This window comes from Neopsephotus bourkii, unplaced genomic scaffold (assembly GCF_033783945.1).
Source record: "Neopsephotus bourkii isolate Nb327-2 ecotype Australia unplaced genomic scaffold, CSIRO-AGI_Nbou_v1 NB_962, whole genome shotgun sequence".
Classification (NCBI taxonomy): Eukaryota; Metazoa; Chordata; class Aves; order Psittaciformes; family Psittacidae; genus Neopsephotus; species Neopsephotus bourkii.
The window spans coordinates 8,223,034-8,243,379 of NW_026901456.1; the positions used below are offsets into that span (position 1 = coordinate 8,223,034).

General features: G+C 41.1%; 1 protein-coding gene across 1 annotated transcript; it reads right to left on the reverse strand.

The window, feature by feature from the left end:
* Positions 1-412: 412 nt before the first annotated feature.
* On the reverse strand, positions 413-20,295 carry WDR4 (WD repeat domain 4). The gene is made up of 11 exons (XM_061359244.1): positions 20,142-20,295; positions 19,325-19,387; positions 18,334-18,480; positions 15,996-16,152; positions 15,279-15,391; positions 13,187-13,247; positions 11,805-11,903; positions 6,370-6,434; positions 4,727-4,910; positions 3,771-3,840; positions 413-1,234 (listed from the first exon to the last, which is right to left on the reverse strand). Exons 1-11 carry the CDS (start codon positions 20,273-20,275, stop codon positions 1,056-1,058), a joined length of 1,272 nt encoding a protein of 423 aa, XP_061215228.1. The 5' UTR covers positions 20,276-20,295; the 3' UTR covers positions 413-1,055.
* Between the last annotated feature and the right edge of the window lie 51 nt (positions 20,296-20,346).

A 20,346-nucleotide genomic window follows, 5' to 3' on the forward strand; every position in this document is an offset into this window, starting at 1 on the left:
ACATCTCAGCAATGCCTTCTAGAGTACCTAAAATTTGAGTACAGAATGTTTAAGTGTCCAGATACTCCACAGAGGACAGCTGTAAAGAGACCCAGAGAACTACTCATGGTTCATAGGTTAATTCTGAGTACTTTTAATGGATTGTACAGATTCCTAGACCTGGTTTTATGAAGTACATTATATTCCATATAAACATGATGCCACCTGGTAGATGAAAGCATATCTTCTGCCCTGTGATGAAGCAACAAGTGATCCGATAAGGCGCCTACTGATAAAAAGATGTATTTCTTGGGTAACTGCAACATGAAAAAAAGCAGAATGCAGTCCAAGTTTTGCTCACAGGTCTCTCAAATAATTTTCACAGACACACTAGGATCATACTGCAACAGAAAGACGTTCCAGTAACACAAAGTTGACAAACACATTTTACTTTCTGGGATATAAAAATCTATTTTCACACTTCCTCCTATAGAAATATGCCATAAGTAAAAAGCGATCAATTAGAAGCTAGACAGAATCCCTACCATATAAAAGGAAGGTAAAGGGTAAAAACAGAGATGATGTCTCAGCTAAAACCTTTCTTATACAGCAAGAATTTTTCCTACATTCCCTTTCCCATAGCCAAGTACACCAAGTTAGTTACATTAACTAATAGGCCTTTTAAATAGCTTAAAAGGAAAAGCAAGCAAACAAACAAACAAAAAAATCACATCAACTTTAATCAGCATAATTCCACCTGAAGAAGAAAGCCTGAACACAGTAGGCAAAAAGAAAATCCTGTTTCAAGGAAAATACTATCTCAAGGATTTATATATCATGCATTAGAGATTCCTAGAACTGAAGCGCTAACACCTGCATGCTGCTAGAAGCTTAGGCATATCGTAAATGCATTATCTGCTGCAAGCAGGATATTGGCCTAACAGGCCAACTGAAAACCCAAACCTGAATAAAAGGTTAAACCAGTCTTCTTCCGTAATTCATCTTACATTTAAAAACAGTCTGCAGTCGGATCAGTTCCTTTCAGTATGGCAAAAGTTGTAAGCCAACAAAGAGTATCATAGTGATGATTCTTCAGTCTTCATCTTTTTTGTTTGTCCATTTGCACCATGTTGCAGATCCTGCCTTTTCTTTTTCTTCTGCTGTAACTTTTCCTCCTTCTTCTGTAGGTAAGTGTCCATGTCCTCAAATGAAGCCTTGTAGAGATTGCTGTAGTAGCTCTCTGCACCAACAAAACCTACAACCGGGCAAAGCAAGAACACAAGACGAGTGTTGATTCCCTTAACTGTCTCATCAGCTACTTCCTGTACTGAAATTATGGATAGTAGCATTTCAACTCATTTACTGTGGTCCTATCCAGTTCCTTAAATACCAGCATTTACACTGTGTAAGCCTGGTTGTGTTGGTAAGCTTCTCTTTAGCATCCACAGACTCAAGCATAACCTTCACTTTTTGGCTATAAAATTCATACACAGGCAAGCACCTGACACTGACGCAATGAGTGCACACAGCTATCCTTACACGTAGGACATCTGCAGACTTCAAGATTTCTGTTTTTAAAACAACTGCTGTTGCATCTTATTGTTAGACATCCCACTGAGTTGTTCCCCAGGATACAAGCACTGCAAAGGTGTATGCTACCTAACTGTGCTTCTCTCCTAGACTTCTCTCCATGAATATTAACTTAAAAGAAACCCAAAGACATAGAATTCAAATAGTGATGTTCTACAGTACATATGCATTCACTCCCAGTTTTGTTACACCTTCCGTGAATTCAGCATAATATTCATCATACCATTTCCAACACTGTAAGTTTAGACAAGTTTAACAGGGAGCTAACCGCTATTTAAATACCCCAATCAGACTATTTCTGCAGAGAACAGAGAACTGGACTAGCTGGCTACATCCAAATTTCTAAATGCTATCTGACAAAGTCAGCGATCTCTAGGTCTCTCTGTATTCCTACATTTTCCCACTTCCCAAAGTTCTTGATGTTAAAGGATAAATGGAAGGAAATCCAGTATTTGCCAGGGTTCGGTCCTGAAGCTGGTGTGCTACTCGACAGTAATGTACATGCAGCATCCCCTGTTTCTTGGTAGACAAACAAAACAACTTTCCCTTGCTGGAGCACAGCAAAGGGCACGCTTTGACTTTTGAAGGTCTTATGTAACCAATTTCGTTGTTGGCTTTTGGCCCTGGAATAAATTGTGTGCTGTCAGTTTGAACATCCATGCCACTCCTCTTTGAACAGTCTGCACTAAATCTTGCTCCATCTTTTTCTGACATCAGTTATTAGAGAATCTCAAACTGTTCAACAAGTACTTCAAGACTGACCTATGTGTCATAAATCCTACAGAACCAGCAATCAGGTGAAACAAGTTTATAAAAGGACTATATGCAGGCATTAAGACTAGGTTAAACAATATAATGATCCCCTTTTTTAAAATGAGTAGCTACCTTTTCAAGCACTAACTATGCAGTGGAATAAGTGCTCATCAAATGAGCCCCCCCTTACTACCTAAGAATAGACACTGTCATCTGAGCAGTAGTCTCCCTTTCCCAGCTGCAGATGTAGCCAGCTACCACGTTTCATGGCAATTTGCTACACTGCCTCATTGCACTCAGAACCTTTCCCCCCCCGCCTGCTCTTTTTACCTCTTTGTTGTAAGTACAAGGTCTCATTTTCACTCAAGACCTTATACTTCTGATTATCTGCCTGGCTGTAACTACCACGACTGCAACATCTACATGCAAACAGTCTCCCTTCCAAAGCAATACCTGACTTCCTCTTAGATTTCAAAGACTATACCAACTAAATGACAACTTAATGACAGCTACCCCCTAAACCATCCAATACTAAATACTAAGGAGACTTTACATTGGACTACAAATTCCTGCAACTCTTCTATCTTTACATATGACCAGAAAGAAAAGACCACAGAACCAATGGGGGCTGTAACACCTTTTTTAAAGGAAGGTTCTTAGTCTCCTAGCAAAGTACAGGAAAGAAATGTCAATTAATCAACTCTCAATACATAACGAGACATTCACTAGCACATGCTGCAACCTTTCTCTACCCTGCAGCCACCACTGCCATAATTTCAGCTTCTAAATAAAGTTAGGTGCTGTTTTGTTTTGGTTTTCTTTTTAATACAAAACCCCCTAGAACCATAGGCTGCTTCTGAACTAGTATTTTTCTGCCAGAGACTGGAGGTGGGGCAGAAATCAAGAACAAAATGAATGAACCCTGATACCAAGCAATTTCATCTGTGATACCATCCAGGGTCACACCCTCCAGCTACAGCAAATTCCACACAATCTGCCTTGCCAAGTTGGACCCAAATGGCCCATCTTTACAGGAAAGCTGCTCCTCCCATGGCTATTCCATTCTATCTCCCCTGTACTTCTGATAAAGTGTCTTGCCAGGTAAGGACAAGATGACAAACAACAATATTTGATATTACAGCAGTAAGACAGACTCCAGCTGCTCTGTCATAGGGTGTTTACATACATCCCTGTGATAAGTTCTCTTTGCAAAACATTTATAATGCTACAATTCAGATCTAAATACCTACATCGTCTTTGATAACAGTAACCTGAACACACTTCATGATCTGCACAGACCTCTATACCAGACAGAGCTTGAAACTGAGAAAACTGAAAGGCTGACTTCAACAGCCACCTGAACTGACCTGAACTCTTATCTTGCTCCTAAGTTTTATGCTTTAGCTGTAAAAATTGCATTTCCTGGGCCTTTAGGCAAAATTTCTCACCTTCAAACACTGCCCAGTTGTCTTTAAAATATTTTGTCATCTTCTGTAATCCCTTGTCATCAGTTACAGCCTGGGAAAAGAAGGGACACTGTTTATTATTCCCAAAATATCATGCAATCCCATGTTTCACAACACACTGAAAATGCAGCTCTCAGAGTACAGTGAAAAAGAAAGCGAGCATAAACCCTCCAAGATCTCTTTTGGGCTCCTTTTTTCCAGGACTGCAATAGTAAGTCACAGTCTGAGGACATGTGTCCTGCTGAGGAAGCTTTCCAGCTTGAAGGAAAAGAAAATGGATTCCCACTTACTACTCTATGAGGAAAAGGAATACCACAAGGAACACATAATGGTCAAAAAACATACTTAGAAGGTTCATTTGAAACCACTTCACAACTATACCCTAATTAGCTAGGGACTAAAGCTAAAAAATGAGCTTCCAGTTGTTGAATAGGCTATTACAGAGAACTTGACAGCACATCCCTCAATTCCAACTCCCTGTTCTCAGTGAAAAAAGAATCCCCTTAATGGTCCCAGAATGCCTTGTCCCCTATGAAGGAAGGCATAGGGAATGCTGTGTGGAAAGCATTCCTAAGCAAACCACAAAGGGATTCTGGGTTTTGTGGGGTTTTCTTTAAATACGCAGGTGTAGCACACAGAAAGCACAAGTAATGGCTGAAAGTGCAGAATACAGTGGCTGACAACTGCTCTACTTGATCCTGCTACACCAGATGTCAGCTTTACCAGAGAAGAGACCAGTATTTGTAACAAGCCCTCAGCAGCTTTGCATTATATGCAGAAGAGAAGTAGAATGAGATGTGTATCTATGACTTTTAGTCCATCTCAAGACACAGAGAAGTGTGCCACTTAGCTTTCACAGAACATAGTTTATTCCGTTTTTGTTATGGCTTCAAGACAACACAAAACATTCAGGACGTTAGCATAAAAAAAGTATGCACCTTCCACTGTCCATCACATGGTCTGTACAATTGAAGAGGAGCTTCACTGTCTTCCAGCAACATCCATAGCTCTCCTGTTTCCTCAAATGCAATGTCCCAACCTTTATGCTTCAAAGACATTTGCTGCTTGTAAACTAGCTGCTTGGCAACGGCATCAAGCTGAAAGACGCAGACTGTGGGAATACTTTCGAAAGGAAAAACTTAATTACCATTATTACTGAATCCACCTACAGCCATTACTTGTACAGCAAACTACAAACACCCACTCTAATTCCAAACAGAGCTGAAGCAAGGACATTAGGAATTGAAACCCAAGCACTTCAAGTGCAGTTTGCTTACATATTTTAAGCAGAAGCTGTAAATACCTAACACATCAAATGTATTTTCAAGTGTTATATGAATGAAAAAGCAGTCAACTCTTTTTTGAAAAAAAAAAAAAGTAGTAAAGGGAATTTCATATGGTTTACTAAGGATTTATATAAGGAATGCTGCATCATGGGCACAGCAGCCTACACAGGAGGCCTACTTGAAGGAATATGTAGCTGAGCACTAGCCATAACAAAGGAAAAGTAAAGGAACTGCATGCCCGGGAAGGGAGGAGAGAATGAGAGGGACAGGAAACCTTGACATGGATGAAGAACAGCCATGCACTTATCTCTATCTCTCCCCTCAGCACTCATTCCTCTAGCAGGCACAGCCCCTATATACAGTTTCCTGTCTCCCTCAGACAAGTCCCCAGTGTGCCAAGGCAGAACAGCTCAGCCCTCTCCCATGTGTTTTACCAGGTCCACATGACAGCACTGTTTAGAAACGCTGAGCCATGAAGCTGGAAATAAAAGCCTGACGCAGAGGATGGCGAGGCCCCTGGGTCAAGTGACATTGGCATAGACCTCAGCTGACATGGCTTCCCCTTCCAGGGACAGTTTGTATGCCCATGCAGAAGGGAAGCAACTTAAGCTCCTTGCTCTAGCAAAGAGCAAATCCACTGAGGGGACAGCTTGCCAATGTCATTGTACAGGCAGCTCTGGCAATTGCTCCCTTTCCTTTTGGCAAGCTTTGTCAGGAAGAACAGCTTCCTTGGCAGGCTTAAGATGCTGTGGAAAGGTGAAAAGGGCTTGTCCATCCCTGCAAGACATTTCCCCGCCAGCTTAAACCCTTCAGCTCCTGAGCACTCTCTCCTTACATAACACATACATTTGAACCCAAAAGTCAGTGTAGACACCCCCCCCCAGTTTTAAACTGAAGCAATGTTGAGGTTTTAAACAGAATGGCCAATCCCATTTATGGGAGCAGAATATAGTAGTAGAGTTTTGGCCACTGCATCACCACAGCACCCTGAACAAAACAGGACACAAAACACACGGGTCAAGCACAGCAATTTAGGGAGACATCCTGAGCAGAAACCAGGGCTCAGACGCATCCTAGCCTTGCATTTCCTCCTGTGAAGGAAAGGGTAACCCTTGCACTCACCTCTGAACTCAGACCAAGTACAGTGAGGACTCAGAGACACGCCTGGGATGCCTGAAGATCCACAGTACCAAGTACTGCAGGCTAAGGGAGAGTTAGAGCAGCCAACAGGGAAAGCTGCTCTTGCCTTTGCAGGAAGCTGCAACAATCTGACCCACTATTTCATTTATTCTTACCAGTCAAATAGAATAGCAACAAAACCACCTTGACAGCAGTAGGTTATTCTTGACACAGTGTATTTCTATTAGGAAAAGAAAAAGAAACATCCTTGTAAGTTAAGACCATTCATGGGCAGAAAATTCACATTCCATTTCATGTCTTGGCCTTTAAAATTTATCAGATGTATTAATTTACAGCAAGTAAAGCAACATAATTACCTTTAAACTACAGTCAAGTATATTTTTGTACCAGTGTTTACTGCTTTATTAAGTTTTCCATACTTCTCCCTTCACAGCCATCCAAACAGAGGTCAAATGTAAAGGTTTTAGTGAAGTACTCTTAGTGGATAAGCGAACAGTTGAACAAAAAGTATGCTACCCTCAAACATCCTCTCCTGCAATGCTAATGGCAAACCATCAACACTGAGCCTGCTCAGCCAGGATACCACACTAGCAACTTAGAAACTATAAACATAAGCCATTAGCTGCTTTAAAAAAAAAGGAGATAGTGATGCATAGCTAATATCCTTGCTGCACTCTCTCCTTTTTCAACATGTGTCTGGGTGAAGCCACACCACTTAACAGAAAACATGTTCTGAAGAACAACACAAGACTGCCAGAGGCCATTTTCCTCATTAAAAAACAAACAAACAAAAAAACAAAACCCACAAAAAAATCCCTCACACAACAACAGTAAAAAAATACTGGCACCACACTCCCAATTTAGAAGATATCTTGTTTTATCTGTCTGGGAGAGAATTAGAGAAAAATCTTTGCTGCATGAACCATACTACTTGAAATATTCTGTAACTGATTTGAGGCTCCTTGAGTGGGAAGAACTTGGGAGGAGCAGGGAAACTGCAAGAAGATGCCCTAGGGTGCTTTTACAAAAGTGTCTGTTATATAATGTGAAAGACAAAACTGCAAAGGCAAAAGGCTGGTTCTCAAGTATATTTTAGAAGCAGTGATAATCACTGCTTCTGATTAGTATAATGCTCCCACTAGAGACGTAGTTATTCCCTACAGGGCAGGGAAAATACATCATCTTGATGCTCTGCTGGCAGAATTCAGATGCATCCTCAAGTCCCTCTCGAGCCCTCACCTCTTTCCCTAATGCAACACTGGTCACTATACAGAACAGAACTTCTGTTTCATCAGCTTAAGCTGAGTTTGGGAGTAAACATGGGATTTTACCCTTTGAGCTGCCAGCTGACACAGAGGCATTGTCAGGCTGTTTGGAATGTTGCAATTAATGTAGGAAAGCAAAACAAGCTGTACAGCTCCCAAAATTCAAGTCAGCAAATTTAATACCAGAAGCTATTTTGTCAACAGTACATGATACTACTAAAAGATAAACCAACTGCAGAAAAGTTAGTTAATTAATGGCATAAATATAGCTGTGTAACTATAAATATGCACTGTGGAACTCTAATTTTCATCTATATTTATATCATACCATGAGAAAAAAATACAAAATCCATTGTGACATACTATCTTAAGCAAGAATAGCAGCATGCACAGACTCACGTGCTTGACTGCCTGTTTGGACAGAAGAGGAGCCCTTTATGAAAAACTTTATTAAAAGGGTGATGTTTCAGAGCTCTTGGGAAACACATGGGTCTAGTCTCTTGCTACTCTGCAGAAACAGTAAGTTGTTAATCCATATTTAGCATAAGGACCCAGGACCCCTGTTTCACACAGACATAAAAAAATGCTTACAGTTCCGAACACCAGGTAGGATAAGTGGGCTGAATCAGAAAGGCTTTCTGTAGATAATTCATCTAACTGTAATAATACATCTAAATGTAGCTACTGCACTATGGAGCCATTTACCCCACAGCATTATGAGTAGAAGTGACAGCTCTTACTGTAAACCACCAGTGGGTTCTTTAGGCATTTAAGGGAACAAGCCAAGATAAATATATACAAACCTAAAACCTGAGGCAATTATTTCTGATAACAAAGCTCTGCCTCTCTGTCTGTGTCATGACAAACACGCAGGGTAAATGCAGTGATGGGAAGAGCCCACCTACACAGCTGAGTGCTTTGTCAGAGAGACAACGGGTTCTGTGAACTTGAGGTACACAGCAGCTCTCCTCCACCCTCACTGGGGGAGGGAGGAGGAAGCTTTCTTGATTTGAACCAAGTGCTATTCACAGCTGGACAGAGACAAGAAAGGGCGTCTTCTTTGCAAGCTCTTTCCTTTCCATGTGTGGGTAAGTCAACTATAAGCACAGTGAATGCAAGCCCCAGAGCAGTATCTTGTTCAAGGACAAGCCTATGAAATCAGTTAACTTCAAGAAAAGCTGTAAGAGCTGTCTGTGATAAACAGATAAACAGTTCACTTGATACTCTCTGAACTTATTCAGCATTTATATGACACTTATCAGCCTGCCAACACATTAAAATTAACTTCTGATATCAACTGTGAGAAGGGGTGACCCTATGAAAAATTAATGTACTGGACTACTGGGGTAGAGTTGTGCAATTCATGTTCTGGACTTTAAACAAACTTCTGCTGTCAAGAGGACTGCATGAGGTGAAAGCTCCAAAGTGGGAAAAATATAGCACTATGAATTTAGAGAATTACTCCCATTCTAGTGGGAAAATGAACCGAGGATCTGCAATCCATCAACTGAAAGCACTGCTACACTGCTTAAAAATACTTCTGTGTTCCCCAAACAGACATATATTCATCATCTGCCAAGCAAAATAACCCACGTTTATGTGTACACTTGACACACCATTACTGGTGATTCCATTATCATTGTGCTTCAAGTTGTGTTTCAAGCTTCACTGCATTCACAGCAGTTATCAATGGTAAAAATGAAACGCAAAGCAAAAGAAAAGAAAAACCACTTTAATCCCCATCTCATCTCTGGTTGCCAGTCATTCGCAGACAGCATGCTAATTGCAACCTAAAAAGCGCTGACTCAAGAGATTGTTCACTTAAATTCAGTATAAAAATGTCACTCTAGATTGTGAAGATGATCTTTGATACACCTGGATGTGTAGCATGACTGAATACTAACACCAGACGTCATCTCTGGCATTTCTAGAACTGCGATGCCAGCAAAACACAGGTCTTTCCCCTTTGGTCCTGTTGATCATAGGGAAAGTACATATTCACAGCTGTGTAGCAATACAACACAAAGGTGGCAATGCACCACATTAAGGTTTAAATCTGTCATTTATCTATCTGTAATTGCTGGGACATGATGCCTGATCACTGTTCCAAGTATGTACAAATTCTAGAGGCCAACGAGTCTCCTGCACCACTCAAGCATCATGCAAATTTAGCGTGATCAGAGACAGATTTTGGAATGTTTGTAAGAGTAGGCAATTAGCAGAATTTTGTAGATTAAAGCAACAGGCAAGCCTGAGGCTTCCACTGTTAGGAGAGGCATACGACAGTGGATAGAAGAACTGCAAAACACTGCAGGAACACAATTTATTAACTGCTGTGTTATATTTATTAACTCATAGTTATGGCTTTTCCCCTTCTGTCATTGCTTACTCACACCAAGGTAAAGATGCTAAACAGCGACTCTCAAACAGTCAAAAAGCACTCAAAATTTCTATGAAAGACTCCATCATAAAGAGTATCCTATGGAAGGCACCTTATCAAGTGTCTTAAGAGACAAGGCAAGTATTACTAAACTACATTCAGAAGTCTTCAAGAACATTCTTAGAGAGGTGGAGATTATTTTTAAATCAATTCCTGCTTGCAGCAACAAGGTGGGGTTTTTTTTCCTCTAACCTCTGTTAGTTTATCCAATGCTACATTTGAGGTTTATTATATAGTTTAATATTATTTTTTACAGAGTTGTAAACAATGGAGTTAGGATTCAGTGTGAGATCAAGCACTTAATTTACATGCAAGCTATCTCACTAAATGCTAAGCTAGTCTAAGCAACAAGTAGCATTTTTAAAATTAATATTAGGATTCCCCATTTCACAGCTAGATCCTTACTAGTCCTTGATGATCCAATAAAGCTAGAAGTCAAAGTATTTTAACATAAAACCATTTTTCCCTCCAAGAGAAATGCCTTGCAACATTACTTCAGACATGGATTTAGTGGTTATCAAACCACATTGTTTCAACAAAGCAGTCTCATTAGCTACTTTTGAACACAAAGATAAAACACTTTGGCTTTGAAACTCCCCAAGCTGCTTATTTCCAGACGTAATTTTGTAGGCTTGCCTCAATCTTCATACTCCCCATTCAAACCCTGCTGCACCAAGAATGTAAGAGGATACCAGCTATATGGGCTTGTCTCCCAATTTGGTACGCCCCATTTTTTGCTTGTGAAAAACAGTAGCAGTACCTACTTCAAAGGTTTAAAGCACCAGGCTCAAGCTGATATGCTTTAAAGCACATCTGAGACAGAGACCCCTCATGAAAGAGGTGTGCTTTAAAATATACTTTCAACTTCAGGAGCAGGTTAAATTGTCCATATAGATATTAACTTGAGTTCCTGCTAACAGTAACTCTAGGCCTCAACTAAGATTCCCATTTTGAATGCTGTAACATAAGCAGCAGCTGCCTTTCTGGGCAGACGTACAGACAGAAGTTGCACATTATTACTCCCAAAAAGAACAACTTGCTGATGTCTTCTGCATAGAAAAAAAATGCTGGAATTGTCAGGTCTGTCCCTAGGGGCTTGTTCCTTGGGACAAGAATGAATGCTGTTTGTTTCACTGCTAATAGGGTCGTATGCCAGCTCATGTGACAAGAAAGAACAAAACCAAAGATCGAATACTACCAGAACCACTGTTCACATTAGATTAGCATCCCAAATCACAGTAGCACCCCCAAGGCTGTATGATACCACTCATGTCCAGGCTGCACGCTAAGAAGAACTAAGAAGAGTGTTCAGTTTTCACAGAGCTCATATTAATTTTGGACACTGCCCAGCTTCAGAACAACCCAAAGGAAGAAGCCCAGTGCTTTGTCTCCACAGGGCAGTACCACTGTCGGTGACTGGTTACAAATGTTACAAAACTTCTTTTTGCCCAGATAAATTACAAGGTTAACACTTGAAATTCTGTTGTGGGTTTGCCGGTTTTGTTTTCTGTTGCGTTTTTTGTTTATTGTTTTTTTAATTGTGTGAATCTTTAGATCTTTCCACTGTTACAAGGTATTTTCTAGGTAAGAGACTAAAGTACCAGTGGTTTTGGAAAAATTTTCCAAGTGAAGCTTTGTCCAGTGTGCAGAGTATTTGGGAAGAATTACAAACAACTGCTTTTGGTCACCACTTGGCACTTGTCAGAAATGCACACAAGTCACAGGAACGGATTTCAAGGACCTTCTTCCTCTCCTGAAATCCCAGGTTACTGGGTTGCTAGGTCTCACATAATTTCCAAACCCACTGCCAGAGAAGAGGCACTCCTAACAAAATGTAACAAACACATTTAGGAGCCACACAAACCAGGAGGACAGCAGGGCATACCTGGTCAGTTTTGGCTGCCTCAGCCCCACAGATGCTACTTAGATGACAGCAATACACTTCTTCACCGCTTTTGTACTCCCAGAGTCTCAGAGTTGAATCCTGGACAGATGGAAGGGGGACACAAGCATATTACTAACATCACCTCAGGCAGAGAGAGGCTACTTGTGGCCTTCAGCTACATCCTATTTCCCTGAGCAGCTTCCCACATTAAGACCTCAAATTCCAGATAAAGCATTTTAATTAACATAATTATCCCCCTCTATTCTAAATTATTCAATCATGCTAACTTTAATACTCTTTTTGAAGTGGAAATTGCGTAGCTGGAGGAGTGCATTTTAAGTCTGTCTCAAATAGCAAAGCAATACATGTGCTCAGCATTTTAATGGCAATTCTTCCAGATTGCCCTTCTCTGCCCTTACTCTTCTTATCACCCAAATCTCATTTGATTTAGTAATCTGCTGGAAAGAAGTTAAACACCTCTCTGGAATAAGAGCCCTCAAAGAGCATTTTCTAAGAATAAATACAGCCATACACAGCACTAATGCTAGAGTTGTTTAAAGAATTATCACAGAATCACAGAAGAACAAGAGACAAGAGCCATAGGATAGCAAGAGCAGCAGCTGAAGCCAAATGCTAAGAATTACTGCAAACTTCACATCTTCACAGAAACATTGTTTCCTATGCAGTTTTGGTAGTCTGAGAAAACAGCACATTGTTTCCCTTCTTTTAGACCAACTCCACCTACTCTGTACAGGTCTGGCATGACAGCAGAATGCCATCAATTTAAGAAAAGAGCTGGGGAGAGGGAGGAAGGGCAGGAAACCCTTTTTCAGTCCTCATCCAAGCATTGTGTAGCACTACGCTGCAATCTCTACGCAACACGGATGCACTATGAGAACATATCGGCAAGAACGTAATTCGGAGCAAGTCCCACAAAGGAAAACAAGTGGGAGGGTTTAAAGGGAACAACTTCATCATCTTAAAAAAGCTCTAAAAAAATCTAAGGCCATTCATTCTCAAGACACTCATCATGGCAGTAATACCTATTCACTTCAAAGTTCTTTAATATCCAGTGATTAAAGCTTGTGCTTCAAAGCAAGAATTGATGATGAAGAAATACTGAGGACTTTGTGATTTCTCCATTCCAAAGATCTTATGAAGCTAGCCTTGCTATAAGCACAGTAAATGGCTCTTATATTATCTACCAATAGAATGTTTAACACTGAACAGAAAGCTGAGAAAGGGAGAGGAAAGAGGTCATGCTTTAAATCAGAGAGATTATTCCAAGTACCCCAAGGAACTAGGGGAAACACAAGCAAACAATGGTTTTAAAGTCTAAACTTTCAAGAAAAATACTTTTTTGAAGAAACCGCCATACATACCCCAGAAGCTGACAACAGCAGATCAGGATAGTTGGGTATTACAAGTATTTTGCTTACAAACCTAAAGGGAAAGCAGTCAAAAGCTGAAATCTCTTGCATGACACTCTGGTCTTTAAATACACACAGTAAATGAAAACATCAATTTCAAAGATAACCTTATAATAAACAGATTCTTCACATCAAGCTAATGAGGAAGCAAGAATGTGTCTACAGTACTTAATACAATGCATATATACTACACGTTCTACTGACTTTCTACTTAGTATTTCTCCACCTGCCTTCAAGGAATTCTCCTGACTTCCTCCTGCCTGAGAACATTGCCACTGGAGACAGATTTACTCAGGTAGCATGTTCCCCTTTCTCTTTTCTATGTGAATATTTGTAAAAAAGGAGTCTCTATCTTCTTTGTAGCCACCCTTTAAGTACTGGTACATGGTGGTAAGGTCTTCCCTGAGCCGTTTTCTCACAAGGCTGAACAAACCCAGTTTTCTCAGCCTTTCCTCATATGCAGGCTTCCCGGTCCTTTAATCATCTCTGTAGCCCTTCTCTGGACCCTCTCCAGCCTGTCTAAAGCAGGGTCCAAGTGGAGACCAAAACTGGACACAGTATTCCAGATGCAGCCTTATAAATGCAGAGTGGGATAATGACATCTTTATCTCTGATGGTGATGTAACCCAGCATCATGTTGGCTTTTAAAAACATAACGGATGGTTTTAAAAAAAAAATGATGACCCGTACAAAGCTGACATGATCAAAGACTATTTATGTCTTCAACATTAGTCTCTTGCTTTTAAACTACGCCAGTTCTGCAGGTTAGACTACAAAATGATCTTATTAAAATCAGACTGACACTCCAAATGAATTTGTATCCTAAATGCTTTATTAAAACACCTTGGTGGGCAAGTTTAGATAGGTTGCTACCCATATCTCAAGTTCCCCAGACACACTGGCTTTCTTTCACTCCTGTTTCCAATACAGTGAGTGGACTGCACCATGTTGCATCATCTTATGGAAAATATGCCTAGAAGAGTGTTTTTATCCCCAAGTAACTCAGCAGCACCACAAGCAGAATTAGGTACATTCTCCACCCTGTGCAGGGTCATGCCTAATGGAAGGACCTTCACTTGAAGATGGAGAAGAAAGAACAGATCATCCTTCCCACTCTATCCAGAGTGAACCATGCATTTTATTAGACTTGACAACACAGCAGCACATTGTATTTCTACAGGGATACCCCTATGATCCACCTTCCACAAATCCTTCTACTTGCCTTTGAGTTCTTGCCCATAGCAATAGAACCAATCTCAAGAAAAACACCACACTAAAAAGCACGATTCCTTGAATCTACTTCATGGGACCATTCTGCAGCCCCCAGCTCCCTGCAGTCTCATGTCCAGGCAGAAAGAGTGCTCTATCTTTCCTATCAATACAGATGTGGTTTAATTGTATCACCACAGAACCTCCAAGTCATACCTCAGCATTGAGATGCTATTAGTGTCTGCTCAAATCCTAAATACTTCCTAAGATTTCCCTTCCTAAGACTGAAGGTAGGCTTTATCCTGAACTAACGATCTCCAGGCTCTGGAGTCTCTTATGGCCAGCAGGTCAAGGGAGGTAATCTGCGCACCTGCTCTGCTGAGTAGAAATTACTGGATACAGTAATCCCCAGTACAGTAGATTACCGGATACAGTAATCCAGGTGGGGATTAATGTATTCAGGTCTAGAGTCCTTAATACAAGACATGGACCTGTCTGAGCAGATTCAGACTAGATACAAGAAAGACATTTTTTATAATGAAGGTGGTGAAACACTGGAAGGTTGCCCAGAAAGGTGGCACATGCCCCATTCCTGGAAACATTCAAGGCCAGGGTGGATGTGGCTCTGAGCAACCTGATCTAGCTGAAGACGCCCCTGCTCATTGCAGGAGGGTTGGCTGATGACCATTAAAGGTCCCTTCCAACTCAAACCATTCCATGATTCTAACTGAGATGTAGCTGTTGTTTAATATGATCTGAGGAGACAATAATTTCATCCACTGACACACAGTGAAGAGCTGCATGCAGTAATAACCTATGCACACAACGAACTTACTCTCTGTGCCCCAGACAGAATGACACAATATAATAAGGAGCCTTTGCCAAGCTGATTCTGATCTTCTCATCTCTGTCTGCAGTTAAGATGTATCGGTCATCAGGACTCAGTGCCTGTTGAATGGAAGGAGAGATTTGGTGCCAGTAGTTCAATGCTTGTTTTAATATAATTCTTCCTAACCAGGAGAAAAAAAGGTAAGCAGTAAAATTTCTGTTTCTTCTGACTCTGAATGGCACATGCAAACATTAAGCCAGGCTTCTGTACCGACAATGGAAGTACAAATATTATGATAGTGACTTTCTCATTTACTAAGACAAGCGACACCAACTACGATGTCCAGTGAAAGACACTAAGCTGTAACAGTACAGGTGGAAGTTCCACTACATTTTAAAAACAAACTTACCACATTGAAGAGCTCAACCAACATGACAGACTGCGTGAATTCCCATATACCCACATATTCACATCACCAAGTCTTCTGTGACTGCACCATGAAGACTTTTTTGAACACTCTCATTCCAAGAATACATAACCCTTTGGTAAGCCTGTTTCCTTATCAAACTCTGCAAACACAAACTCAGTACAAAGAAATCCAAACCATATACTTCACTTATAGAATAAAGAGCTCCCAAATCTGGGACAAGAGCAACAATGAAAGATCCAAACACAAGCAAGAATGAAGAATTGTACACTAGCTACACAGACGCATATACTTACAACATCCAGTAGCAGAGACAAGTGACCCAGCTCAAGTTTTCCATCTGCTTGAGGTTCTGCTATTGAGTAAGAATAGACGTCACCAGACTTGTCCGCAACCAGAATCTTATCCTCTGCAGCTGTAATAACCAGGGAAGTGCATCTCCTGGTCACACACCTGAAAGAAAAACAGCACAGTTTGAACAGGATGGCACCTACAACAAGTCTGGATTCGGACCCAGTTAAACAGACCAAGAGATAAAAAGCTCTCAAATGCAAGTTTCTTGAAATGGCAGCAATGAGAATAATGTTAAGGGAGGGTATGGGCCAAAACAGCCCTTTTGAGACCTATTATATGACTAAACTATGTCCTAGCAAACAGCAGGGAGGGTGGGAGAAAAAAGAGAGACCATTAAAACTGCATGCCTGCACTTTGCTTAGGTACTTTCTCAACTGAGCATTTTGTCTAGGCAGCCTGCCAGTACTCTACAGAAAGCAGGCAGACTTTCTTGCACTCTCCACAATAAAAATAAAAGTTAAATGCATAGAAAATAGAAGACAATGTAGCAGTTCTCCTAGTAAGTCCTTTGCAGCAAGACATCTAGAAACTGTGCTGAAACTATTTCTCCAGTTGACAATTCTTACCATAAAAGGAAGCCCTCCTTTATGAGCCTCACAGGCTCTTCTTCCTCCCTGCATCCAGTCAGTCATCCACAGTCTCAGGATACCTCGTCCAAGCAGAGCCCTGAACCTGAACACTGACTTCCCCTCATCACCTGCCAGTATCTTACAGTTCCAGTTGCCAGTGTAGCAGGTAACAGTTCTCTTACAACTTTTCAGATAAATGTAAGAACCACGTATGTTAGAAAACAAGTTTTAAAAAAGGTTAAATCACTTAGTCTGAAGAATGCTTCTGCAACTTAACAGCTACTGTTAGTACTGTTATTTTTTGCTTTCCATAACACCTCTTTTCCAAACCCCTCTATGTCTTATGTGCTAACACAGGACTGCAGACACCAGGAATCATAGGGAATGAACATTTCTATTCACCTACTGTGAAATTTGGTGACCGCCTGGAGGCAACAGAACAATACACTATCCTTCAGGTAGGAAGACAGAATTGTAATAGTTTTTAGTGACTGTTTATAAAGGACCAAAGAGAAAACATATAAGACAAGAATACCTACTGACACATTCCAGGCTCAGGCAGCACAGTTTTAAAACAGGTTACCTTGCCAGCAAGAAAAAGTCTTGCACCAAGTTCCCTGTACTGCCTTTAATATTAAGCACAAAGATTCAGAAGTTCCTTGTCTGGAAGAAGCTGACTACAAAAGCACTACACAAAAACCTTTATACAGTTTGCCACAAAACACCAATGCAAGTTACGTAGCTCAACTTTGGAATTCTTTTTTTCATGCAGAGACTTTTTTGCCTGTATTCCCAGTTTCCTAACAGGAGGTAATGACATTCCCCAAAAATGCAGCTGTCGTCCTGATTGATCTTTCACCAGAAAACTGAAATATCAAATTATCCAATCATGTATTATGAGCAAGACATATAATGTACAGCAGCAGTGAAAACAGAAAGCAGAATGAACAGAAATTTGCTCTCTCTGGTTTTGTCAGTGATTATTTACTCACTACAACATTGGTTAACCCACCAAAGGTCCATCATACACCCCTCACACAGCCAAGCTGACACAGACTCCATTTTCTTTTGCAACCAGGGTCTCACATTTGTTAGAGATCACCAGAAACAGAGACACCACATGCTGAGGCACTTTCTCAGGAACTCCTTCATGGTCCTCTTACTTTGCAGACAATTGTCACAAGCAGCAGCAGAAAACTTGAAACTGGAGGACCTCTAGTGGACAGCTACAGACTGTCTTCAAAGACTGAAGGAGAACAATTGCCAGCATCTCTAAAGATGTGCTTTTAAGTGATTTCTCAAACTCACAAAAACATCTCTTCCTCTGAATCAACAGAAATGGACAGTGCACTCATTAAACTTGTCAGTATCACTCCTACAGGCCCACCCTAATGTTCACGAGGCTTATGTAAAATTTCAGGTCTTAAAATGCAAACACTGTGTTTTAGAACAAGAAAAGAGACTATCCTTTCTTTGGCCAACAACATAAACATACGCAATTCCATTCCTGGTGTGGGGCATTAGCATGAATCACTTTCCGACAGATATCTTTGAATTCCCAAGAACATTAAATTTGTTTGAGGAAGTACAATCTAAAAAAAAAGGCTTACTGAAAACAAATGGCAACATCGCAAGTACTACTATTGTATAACTCTAAATTAACCAGCCATACCTCTGTAACAAAGTGACATGCAACATCCTGCTTCCTTACCTGATGCTAACACATTCCCAAGAAGGCTTCGTACGGAACAGAATCAGACGTTTGTTGTCATCTGTTAAGGCAAAATAATCTCCTGATGGAGAGAAGGCAAAAGCTAGGATGTCATCACTTCCTTTATCTGCCTGTTTTCCACCCTGCCTAATAGAGAGAAGAGGAACCACAGTTCACAACCTGAGAGTTACTGAAATCCTGAAGAGAAGGTTGCTGTCACACCACCAAGAAGGAGCATGAAGAACAAAGTACAGCTATAAAAGTTTTATGGTTAAAATGTTGGATCAACTTGAACAGTAATGCAAAGAAAAAAAACAAGAAAAAGGAAACTGATACAAAGACTAAGTCTGTATTGTTACCTGCTGAAAACCAAACAAACAAACAACACTCCCTAAAAATATAAACAATGAAACAAAACCAACACTAGGGTTTATGCTAACAAGTCTGTACACAAATTGCAGAGAAAACAGTGAAATTGGATACAGGTAAAACAATGTTCAGTGGTTGAATTTAAAACCAAGAAAAACACTTTTCCCAGGGTTTGAAATCTCATGACTTACAGAGCAGACCTGAAGGATGAGTTATGTAACAGATCTGTGGGTTTTTTTTCTAACTTAGATGGTCTAATAAAAAATGCAGCATTTTTCCATAGCTATCTTGATTGAGAAGAGCCATACAGAATCATTGATTAAACTACTAGTGTTCCTCTAAACAAGAAAAAGGTGTAGCCACTCCTCTGGGATGGAAAAGAAACAAAAAAATAATATATATATCCACCAGGGTTAGCAAAAACACCATCACCTGATAGAGCAGTCATTCCATTAATTTGTTTTCTCATCTTATAATTTCATCAACTTACTATTATTACCATTATTTTTATTATCTTATTTTTATCATCTCTCTTATGTTATTATTTCATCATGATCACATAATCTCAGAAGAAGATGCACCCTCTAAGAAAACAGCAGATTACCTAAGCAGATTTTCTCACCCTTGATTTCCTAAGGTGGGCTTCTCTGCATTGACACAATCGAACACGAAGAGACCATCATCACTGCAAACAGAAAAGCAAGACTAAAAACACTGGAACTAGAACAACGATGAGCTTAACTATGAATAGCGCCAACTCTTTTGTAACACACTATTATTATTTTCCTATTTCACAACACGCAGAAGTACCACCTCTGCCGAATGGGCTCCCAATGAGCTACAGAAACAGAAGTTTAAACCTTGGGTCGCACACACCAAAAAGAAATTCTGAACTGCTGGCAAAGTAACCATATATTCTGCATATTGGAGAGGTTTAGACTGGGCATTAGGAAAAATTGTTCATAGACAGGGTGCTCAGGCATTGGAACAGGCTTTCCAGGGAAGTGGTGGAATCATCATCCCTGGAGTTAAAAACTACAGGTGAAGCCCTTAGGGACAGGGGACACGGTTCAGTGGTGGTCTTGGCAGTCCTGGGGTAATGGTTGGACTTGATGACCTTAAAGGTGCCTTCCAACCTAGTTACTTTCGTCAAACTCGACGCATTTGCCCATCTGTGGGTGCACAATCGTGCCAGAAAACCGTCAAGACTATAAAGCTCAGAAGTGGCGTTTCAGTAACAGCAAAGTCTACCGAGGAACGCCCCAAGGCCTGCGCCTGGCCGTGCAGGACTTTCCTGAGCGGTAGCATCGGAACATCCTGCACTCTCCCACCACCTCCCCCGGCTGCCACGGGGGAAGGCCCCGCCACCCCCTGCAGGGGGTTGCAGCGGGCCGACCTCTATTGCTCAGATCTGAGGCCCCCCAAGCCCCGGCACTGACCCGGGCTCCCTGTACGGCGCCGCCAAGAGCTTCCCGCCGCCGCTGGCGGCCATCAGCGCCCCACGGAGCGCCAGCGCCGGGCCGGGGCTACGCCGCCGACCCCCGCCGCCACCACAGCCGCCATCACCCTCCATCCGTCAACACCGCCACGTGCGGGACGCACAGTACCGGCGTCACTGCACGGGGCGATGACGTTGCAGGCTGT